This window comes from Rutidosis leptorrhynchoides, chromosome 3, assembly GCF_046630445.1.
Source record: "Rutidosis leptorrhynchoides isolate AG116_Rl617_1_P2 chromosome 3, CSIRO_AGI_Rlap_v1, whole genome shotgun sequence".
NCBI classification, from domain to species: Eukaryota; Viridiplantae; Streptophyta; class Magnoliopsida; order Asterales; family Asteraceae; genus Rutidosis; species Rutidosis leptorrhynchoides.
Genome location: NC_092335.1, coordinates 525,780,806 through 525,791,876, shown reverse-complemented (window position 1 = coordinate 525,791,876; position 11,071 = coordinate 525,780,806). Strand labels below are relative to the sequence as shown.

The following is an 11,071-nucleotide window of genomic DNA, read 5'->3' as shown; positions in this document are numbered from 1 at the left end:
TTATTTCGGTGGTGTTAAGTTTTATACTATATTTATTGAACATGAACTTGTAAACTTGAATTTGGACTAAACCTACTTGCCATAACTAATAGTAAGTCTAAGGGCCTCTGAGACAGTGATAACTCGTATTGTGATTCACTCAAGTTGTAGTTGCAAAAATAGTAATTTTTTTTATTTATTGTAAATCACAATTTAAATATAAATATTATGTTAACAATCAAAGGGCCAATGGTTTGGTATCGGGATGCTTTTCTGACATTTCCTTTTTTTACAAATCTGGTAAGGTGGGGTATTATTCTAAAGTATGCTTTATAAATATTTAGTCGTCTTTCGGTACTCGCGAAAGTCATGAGTTCAAGTCTTGTGGTGGACGTTATATGTATATATTCGTGTAAAAATTGTGTTGGGTGTGTGCTTGAATTATTTGATAGAGGACGACTATAATGCATCAAAAGTAAAAGAGTACAAACTTATATATAAATGTATACTTATGATTGTGCATATAATGGTAGGATTAATCTCATGTGCATATAAGACCATTTGTAATGGTTAGCGGTGTCACTTTTCATGTCACTTGCTTTTTTGTACTTTTTGGATGAGTAGGATGTGTTACTTTGTTGAATGGAGTATTGGTGGTGTTACTTTTTTGTGTTAGTTTGGAGTATTGTGATGATGTGTTAAAATCTAATTGGGTTAAGTATTAAATGGGGATAAAAATAACATTTTTAAATTAATAAAAAAATAAAATAAAAAGAAGAAACAGCCGTTGCTTGCGGTGTCTCTTTGCTTCAAACGCCATAGAAACGGAGGAAAGTGACGAAGGGATACAGCTGCAAACTCGGGTTTCTTATTGCCAAATCAGAAAGTAACGGGGTCACTTGGACCCGTTACAGATGGTCTAATGGTAGAATGAATCACATCCGAAACATTCATTTATTCGCATGGTGTAGTACGATTAGTTGCATATGCAAATATTATCTTCGAAAAAAGGTATAATTACCGGATTTCATTCCAACCAATCTGAGTTCTATATTGTTTTAGTACAAAGACTAGTAAAAGTGTATCTAAAAGCAAGCCTTATCTTCTGGTTTTATTCATAGTGCCCAGAAATATATATACATGATATAGAATGATATAGACAAACATAATTACCAATATCAAAAAACAATGTTTACCTTTGTTAAGAATACAAAAAATCTGTTTACTTCAAAGGTTAACCTAAAAGGGTATATGAGAGGAGATAACAAGGGCAAAAACAACTTCAGTTCTTATAACCAAATTGGCAGAGGTCGATCTTGTAAGGCATACAAAGGACAACTCTCTGATCCCTTTCATTGGTTACCATAATCAAGTCAGTGAGTTGGTTATAGTCTCTGAGTACGCTACCGATAGAAGCCTTGATGGTCTCGAGAACACAAATATGAAGCGCTGCATAACATGGTCACAATGTCTAAAAATTTGCTTAGGGGTAGCTATGACCAAAATTTATGATTTTGGTTAGTCAAAAATTAGGCGCCACTATGCATCAATTTTCAATCCTTGAGACGAGGACTATGGGTTAATTAATTTATTAGATGTTATATTCAAAAACGGGTAAACATATAAGTTTTTCACAGTCCAGGCTACCCAGGGAAAGATGCATGTGGCCTAACAAGGTTATTCCGTGACCGTTTCCGACCCTTTTCCCTGGCCACCACAAGATATGCTAATAGTGAGGTTGAACCAATGACTTCCTATGAAGAAATCAAAGGACCTCAACTAGTAAATGATACAGAAGATAAAGATCACTGCAGCTCATCCCCATCTGATTCCTTCAATCCTAGCAAAGCTCCACTTTGTGTATACAGCAATTAAAGTAGCCAGCTGTATTTACAACAAACATACATATGTTATTTTGAGATAGAAGATCATGGAAATATTATAGAGGTGGCAAATGGGTGGGTCAGCTGCATTGTGCAATTCATCCTTGTTTAACCGACTAAAAGAGCCCCAAACGATTTTTGTCAAAGAATATACCACTTATATATATCATAATCTGCAATCCAATGTGATCGTCACACACATCTTTTGTCACCAAGTCTAGTTAGTGAAACTTAAAACTAGTAGTCTTGTTTGGCAAAAGATAACTGTATCTACTTGATTCATCCAGATAACCCATCAAAGTTGCATTTTAACCCGTTATTATGGTTCCAACTTACAAGGCAGCCTAACCAGTGATTTCCCACTTGCACAAAACAATGACCGAGAAATTAAAATAGAACTCAGCTGCAAGTCTGCAACATAGTTGTTAGACTTGTACAAGTCACAAGTCGAATTCAATTCCACTAAAAAGAGTCGGCTCAGAATTGCACGTGACTCGCAATATGACTCACTATTTTTTTCAGCCACTCCGGCGAGTCAACTAGACTCACAACTCGAAAGGGTCAGAAAAAACACATAACCTTTGCTACTATTAACAATGTTGGGATCTAAATGATTTTGTATTACAGAAACTTGGTATAATTTGTACATGTAAAGTTACCAATCTATCAACTTACCATTAATTTCCCGCATCAACAATCTAGAATCACCAACAACACGTTTACTTTCATTGACAATATAACGACACAACTCATGCTTAGGCGCCGGGCAATAACTCTTTAACTCGTTTAAAGGATCTTTAACCACATAATTACTGTAAATCTCTCGCGCAGGCTGCACATGATCCTTCCAAAAGTCCGATAAAACTATCTTCAAAACGTTCCAATACTCTACACTCTTATCGATCCTAATCAAACTACTACCATTAGGAGTCCACACGTAAAAATCCATCCAATCTCGATCCAATATCTCCATCAATCCTTGAGCTTGCGGAACACAATTATACGGTACACTTGACCACGGGCAATTTTTTCTCATATCACCATTATGAAAAGGGCATTTTATTTCTAACACTCCTCTGTACGGTAATCTATAAACATTCTTATCAATTAAGCCATCAGGCGAAGCTGCAAGCCAATTTTCTTGATTATTTAGTACCCCGCTAGTATGAAAATCGGGAAACATAACTGGATTTCCAGTTAATAGTTTATATCGTTCGAGTGCTTCCTCTTCTTTGATGTTGTTCCAAAAAGTAGACTCGTTTCCGGTGAACGGCTCAACCGCACCAACCTTTTCTAGCCAGAGCTGGACCCGTCGGTTGGGCCAGAAGCCGATGGCTTGAGCAAAAGTGCTTGCGGTTAGTTTATTTCTTCTTTGTGCTTCCCAATTTTTGAACCAGTGTCTACGACCGATTGATTCAAGAATAGAATGACTTGGGGTGTATAAACATCTGGTAGTGCAATATTGACTTGAAATTAGCATGATTATTAAATATGCGCAATCTGCACCATTTCCATCCAACATCCATGTATTTATGTGCTTGCAGCTGCTTATTGCAGTCTACATACAATGACCTGAAACAAGATTAAGCGAAGAAATAAAACTTGTTATATTTAAAATTCTTTTTGCTTGAAAATTGTAATTCTAAAAAACATTTGAACAACTGATTAAATGATCCAGAAACTATTTACTAAATTCCAAGTTGAGAACAAACAAGCTCATTCCTGTTTTCTCTAAAGCAGTGATTTTAATCAAACATAAAGAATACTCTGGGGAGGAATGACTTGTCTTTATTCTCGGATAGGGGAAGGATTGTCTACATATCACCTCCCCATACACCACTCGTGTGGTATTGGTTTTTGTTGTTGTCGTTGTTGTATAAAGAACACATTATTAAAATAAAATAAACGTATACCAATTTTAGCAAAAATGATTATTTAATTAATCAATAAAACTGCATCAGGAGTGAAGATGTGTTCTCGTACTAAAAATCAAAACTATAAGCACTGACTCCTAATTCAAAGCAACCACAATTAACGCGAGTATTTCAACAAGATATGTATATGTACAGATAGATATGTGTAATACGAAAATGAAATGACATGTAGATTACCGTGGCTGAAGTATGGTTTCTCTGGTGGTCAGACGGCCAACCGGGACCAAGGGTTTTGTTATGAGGTTTATCGTGCTGCCAGGGCCCACGGTTAGCTTACACTCACTTGGGCTGGTCTGGGCTTTTAAAACTCTGTTCCCGGACTTCTAACAAAATTTTTTTTTTTTTTTTTTTTAAGGCAAGACATTTGAAAGAATGTCTATGCTACTAGAAGTACATCAGGAAACATGAAGGACTTGTAACAAAATATATATACTCCGTGTATCTAGTTAATATTAAAATTATAAAATAATGATATGGCTAATTCATTTGTTAAGAAAAATCTTATTAATTAATTATTATTATTAAACAATCTACATCCAATTATAAGGGATAATATTTGTTGTCATTTTATTTTAAAATTGTAAATTAAAATATAAATTTAGAATCGGTCTCCTTCTACCTAACTTTTATACCTTCTCGTAGTCAAATCAAAATACTTACGGAGTAATTAAATTAATTCAAAATTATTTAAGTTTAATAATTAAAATAATTATTAATAAGATTTAATAATAATAATTAATTAATAAAATTTAATTTTAATTCAAAATTATTTAGATTAATCACATCACCCACCACCATGCTTAGATTTTTTTTTTATTTTTTTTGATTTTTTGTTAACAAATGAATTAGCCTAATAATGACATCATCATTATAGAATTTTAATATTAACTACATATAATTATAATTATATATTCTTTTATAAGAGAGAGTTGTAAATGTCTTTTTCTCATAAGAACGAAAATTTTATAACAAATTTTTTCTTGAAAAGAGAGAAAGAAAGAACAAGATACAACAAGAAAAACGGGCGAGACTCGAAAGTAGAAAACTAATCCTAAAGAAAAAACCGAACTAGAACTAACTAAACCCGAGTCTCGCCATGAACCAACAACAAACGACATATAAACTAAAGTCATGGAAATAAACGAAAATAAACAAATGGTCTAACAATGAAGACATCATCTAACTAACAAAACCAACACCCACTAACCGGCAACGTATACATTCTCGATGTCGTTGGTGTCAACACCATTGTCCGCACTAGCCTTTTGAACAGAAAAGTTGAGTCGTTTCCAGTCTCGTCATCGGCGATAGTTCTTTTTAAACGTTATATTTTCTCGTTCACATGTGCATATCTGTTTGTGAACATGTGAATATTTCATATAATTAACAATTTAACATGTAATTTGTTGCATTTAAATGCATAAAAAATATAAAATTATAAAGTTCTTGCAATTCTCGCCATTTTTGTGGTTATCGTTTGAACCTGTCTCTCTCTATATATATTTCAACGAAAAAATTATAAACTTCATTTAATTTACTTTTTTGCTAAAAAACAAAAATCCATATAGAAAACTAACTCAAACAACCGTAAACTAATCAAACTAAACTAACTATGGTACACCAAGCTAAACACAAAGGAATCAAAAGATAACCATACAAGATATCAAAACGAAACAAACAAAATATTACAACAAAAAGTCGAGACAAACCGTTCATCCTTTGATTCAGCCTTCTTCATCTTATCATTTACCGTCTCTCGCACAATATATTATCGATTTTGTATGTTAGAACGTTAGAGAACTTTCTCCAATCAAAAAGCTGATGAAGGAGCTAATAATCCCCGATCCACGAGCCCTTGGATAAAACCTTCACCATTCGAACCTATATTTCTTGCCGAAGATACACCATTCCGAAGTCAAATAAACAGACAAATCGAGATAACTATCGATCTCAACAACTACACAAAACGAAACTCTGTGTTCCCAACAAACTTTGTTGAACAAAGTAGACAAACTAATAATAACAATAATAATAATAATAATAATAATAATAGTAATAATAATAATAATAATAATAATAATAATAATAATAATAATAATAATAATAATAATTATTATTATTATTATTATTATAATTATAATAATAATAATAATAATAATAATAATATTAATATTAATAATAATTAATATTAATAATTACTACGTGATAATTATAACTAGTTGTGGAGCCCTCGCTTGGCGCCGGGGGCTCCGTTTTGAATGCGAGTTAAAAAAAAATCTTGATCTATTTCGTAAAAAAGAATTTTTTTTCGACATCTAACATTGAAGGGTTTTTGTAAAAGTTGCTTCTTTTAGCGTTCGGGTTCATTATTTTTTTTTTTTTAAAGTTAGTTGATCTATTTTGTAAAAAAGAATGTTTTTCGACATCTTTAGATAGCATTGAAGGGTTGTTCATTTTATGAAAGTTGCCTCTTTTATCGTTGAGGAAGAAAACAAAAAAAGGAAAAAAAGTTAGTTGATTTTTTTGGTAAAAAATAATTTTTTTCGACATCTTTAGTAACATTGAAGAGTTGGTTCTTTTACGAAAGTTGCTTCTTTTATCGTTGGAGACCAAAAAAAAAATTACTGTAGCACATTAGTGGCCCCTGTGGGTCCAACTGTGTGAGCGCAACGTACAAGTCGGTAAAGCGTGGTGGGTGTTATTATTCAGTGTTTTTGGTTTTAGTAATGAGATAAATAATAATTTAGAATTTAGAATATAGGTATAAAGTGGGGGGTTTGATTTGTATTTTAATGGAAGTTATGGGTTTATTTTTGTGAAAACCGAAAATTTAAATAGTGCTATTTATAGCATAGCCAAAAGTTCAAACGATAACTATAAAAAAGGTGAGAACTGCGAGAACTATTAATTTATAAAGGTTTTCATATGAAACTAGATTGAATCACACATAAACCTTGATGAAGAGTATGAATTAACATAAAATAGTTGAAAAACACTTATATTATACCTATATAATTAAATATATATTTTCTCGTTCACATGTGCATATTTGTTTCCGAACATGTGAATAGTTTTATATAATTAACAATTTAACACGTAATTTGAGCTAATGAACATATGTTTGTTAATGATATATGCATTAATTAACATTTACATGTAATTTGTTGCATTTAAAAGCATAAAAATTATTAAATTAAATAGTTCTCGCAGTTCTCACCATTTTAGTGGTTCTCGTTTGAACCTGATCCTTATAGCATATAAGACAAATTTTGTGTAATAGATAATATGTTAATAATAATAATAATAATAATAATAATAATAATAATAATAATCATCAAGAAAATAACTTAACTATCGGAATATAAACATGATGTTATAATTCAGTAGGCTTATAACTACCTTTAGTGGATTGGTTCTTGAATATAGACTTTGAAAATCTTAAGAACAAGAGTATATGAGTAAAGAGAGAAAGGAAGAAACACTATGGATGTAAGTGTGAGAAATGGTACATCTTTACAAGCATAACTCATGGGTATTTATACTACAAAAAGATACTATGGAAGTGACCCCAAGTTGACTATAAAATTGTACCAAAATTGACTATCCATACTTGCATTATTGTAGTTCCATACTTGCACAATTATTATTATTATCATAACACTCCCCCTTGGATAGCAATTTTGTTTGTTAAAGATCAACTGTAAGTTACTGCCTCGTTAAAAACCTTGGCCAAAGAAAAACCCAGTGGGATAAAAACTTTAGCTAAGGGAAAAAGAGTGCAGCATATAGTTGACTCCCCCTCAAGTAGACATTGCTGAGCTGTTACATCTTTTGAACTTGCCTCATGCCAATATTGTGAACATGCGTTCTGAAAATAGCAGTTGAAAGTGCTTTGGTGAAAAGATCAGCAGAGTTTTGATGGATTGAACATATATCATTTCAATCTAGTTGTCCTTAATGATGTCTTGAGTGTATGAGAAGAATCTAGGAGGTATGTGTTTTGTTCGGTCACTTTTGATATATCATTCTTTCATTTATGCTATGCAAGCTGCATTATCTTCATAGATAGATGTTGGACTTTTATCGGGTTCTAGTCCACAAGAATAAGTAATGAGTTGTGTCATTGATCTCAACCAAAAACATTCCCAAGTAGCTTCATGTAATGCAATCACTTCGGCATGATTTGATGATGTTGCAACAAGTGTTTGTTTTTTAGAACGCCATGATATTGCAGTACCTCCATTTAGGAATACATATCCAGTTTGAGATTTAGCTTTATGTGGATCAGATAAATAACCTGCATCAACAAATTAACTGCAAAAGAAATGTCAGGTCTTGTATAATTTGTAAGATATACATAAGAGCTCCAATTGCCCTAAGTTATGGTACTTCTGGTCCCAGAATATCTTCATGATCTTCACATGGACGAAATGGATCAGCTTCAACATTGAGTGATCTAACAACCATAGGAGTACTTAATGGTTTTGTCTTGTCCATATTAAAATGTTTCAAAATCTTTTCAGTATATGTTGTTTGATGTACAAGTAAACCATTAGGCATATGCTCAATTTGTAAACCAAGGTAATACTTGGTTTTTCCGAGATCTTTCATTTCAAATTCTTTCTTTAGAAGTTGAATGGCTTCATGGATCTCTTTATTTGTACCTATGATGTTAAGATCATCGACATAAACAGCTATGATCACATATCCGGATGTTGTTTTCTTAATGAATATACATGGGCAAATATAATTATTTGTATACCCTTTGCTTATCAAGTAATCACTTAATCGTTTATACCACATGCAACCCGATTGTTTCAACCCATATAAAGACCTTTGTAACTTGATTGAGTACATTTCTTTAAGTTTTGCATTGGTTGCTTCTGATACCTTAAATCTTTCAGGTATCTTCATATATATATATATATCACTATCAAGTGATCCATATAGATAAGCAGTCACAACATCCATGAGATGCATTTCTAAATTTTTAGAAACTGCCAGGATGATTAAGTATCTAAAAGTAATTGCATCCATAACAGGAGAATAAGTTTCCTCATAATCAATTCCTGGTCTTTGAGAAAAATCTTGAGTTACAAGTATAGCTTTACCTTGTAACTTCATTTTTCTCATTTCCTTTTCGGGTAAAAATTCATTTGTGTCCCATACGTTTCACATCTTTAAAGTGAAAATGATTTATCCGAAAACTTTTCTTTTATTGAGCAATTCTAATTCAGCTCGTATATAGTCATGTCTATTTTGACATTCAATGACAGATTTTGGTTTCAGCTCATCATCTTTATTCATGATGTCATTATATGAAAAATTCTCATCAATATTTGTCATTCCATTTCGATTCCATATTATTGCATAATTTATTGCAATTTATGTATTTACATTTATCAATACCCTCTGCAGAAGGAATATTGATTTGTGGTTCTTCTTGAACACTTTCTGTTACCTCATTATCAGCTGTTTTTTCTTTTCGAGGATTTTTATCTTTGGAACCAATTGGTCTCCCACGTTTCAGGCGTGGCAAAGACTCATGAGTGACATTTCCAACTTTTAGAATTTCAATTCTAGCTGAAGCATTTACTGCTGGTATACATGATTTAGTCACTCCTTTTTGTATCTGTAAGTGCATCAGGTAATTTATTTGCAAGTTCTTGCATATGCATTATTTTTTTTTAACTTTCTTTTCGCATTCTTTTGTGCGATGATCAAGATACATTAATTTATGTTCACACCATGAAACATCCTTTTCTTTATTTTTCATTTCTCTCCCTAATCTAGGGAACAATGATAATCAGCAAAACGTGCTGTAAAAACATTATCCGTTATAGGTTCAATATATCTTATAATTGAAGATGTTTCATATTTAACATATATATATATCCCCATCCTCCTTTGAGGACCCATTTTAGTGCGTTGTGGTTGTGTAACTAGAATATACACTGCACAATCAAATGTTCTAATGGTGGGAAATATTTAGCTCTCGGCCAAAATCAAGTTGTAGGGGAGAATATTTATGAGTTGCACTTTGTCAAAAGTGAAATAATATCGCAGCATGTAAATTTGCATGTCCCCATATATATCACCTTGAATTCTTTCAAGAAACATTGGTGATTCTTTCTCAATGTGTTTTTCATTAATCACCATATGTGCTTTTCATTAATCACCATATGTGCTTTTCATTAATCACCATATGTGCTTTTAATTAATGGTTTTTCATTAATCACCATATGTGGTTTTCATTAATCACCATATGTACTTTTTCATTAATTACCATAGTACTTTTTCATTAATCACCAAATGTACTTTTTCATTAATCACCATATGTGCTTTTCATTATATATCATTTTCACCATATGCGCTTTTAATCATATGCGCTGCGCTTTTCATCATATGCGCTTTTAATCATATGCGCTGCACTTTTCATCATATGCGCTTTTCGGTGCTACATAGGTATTTCTCATTTCCGGTTATCATTGACTGATAATCATATCCATTATGATATATTTCAGAGAAACTTAACAATTTCTCTTTGATTTGGGAGAAAACAAAGCATTGTTTATCAGAAAATTCGTACCATTTGGTAATATGAATTTTTGCCTTTTTCGTTCCTTATATCAAGTTTGCAAGACCTGATATAGTATTTATAATTCCTTCATTTGATTTAAATCAATGAAATATTTCTTAGATTTGATCATAGTGTGTATGTTACCACTATCTGCAAACAAGTTACAATCTGAGAAAGAACCGCATTAGAAAGCGGCTCAACAATCGTACTAGTAACCTAGTAGCAATAGTCATGATAAGCCCAATTAATCATCATAAAACTGGACTCCACATAATTTTAAACTTTTATGCATAAAATAATATATATCAAATATAAGGTAACATTTCAAATATTAAATTACCATGTAAATCGATCTAATATATCAAAGGTCTGTGAATTATATTCGCTTGAAAGATATGCATATTAAGTATACAACAAATTTATGTATACATCAAATATATTTCTAATCTTAAAAGATCATGATGATTATCAATTATGCATTAAACATTAAAAATAATTCAATATGCAATTTATCGTGATTTAAAAGAAATCAAATTGCATCAGTGTATAACACATATAATCATGTATATGACGAGAGTTTAAAATAGTACACCGATCACAATATAATATGCCAACCAAATTCACTAACTTATTAATCAATTAGATTAATAATAGCATATGTCATGATATAACAAATTAATATAACCACTTTTTCC

General features: G+C 31.7%; 1 protein-coding gene across 1 annotated transcript; it reads right to left on the bottom strand.

Annotated features, from left to right (window-relative positions):
• Window positions 1-1,141: 1,141 nt before the first annotated feature.
• LOC139898350 (uncharacterized) lies at window positions 1,142-4,049 on the bottom strand. The gene is made up of 3 exons (XM_071881082.1): window positions 3,974-4,049; window positions 2,538-3,434; window positions 1,142-1,863 (listed from the first exon to the last, which is right to left on the bottom strand). The coding sequence occupies exons 2-3, from the start codon at window positions 3,382-3,384 to the stop codon at window positions 1,820-1,822; spliced, it is 891 nt and encodes a 296-aa protein (XP_071737183.1). The 5' UTR covers window positions 3,385-3,434; window positions 3,974-4,049; the 3' UTR covers window positions 1,142-1,819.
• Between the last annotated feature and the right edge of the window lie 7,022 nt (window positions 4,050-11,071).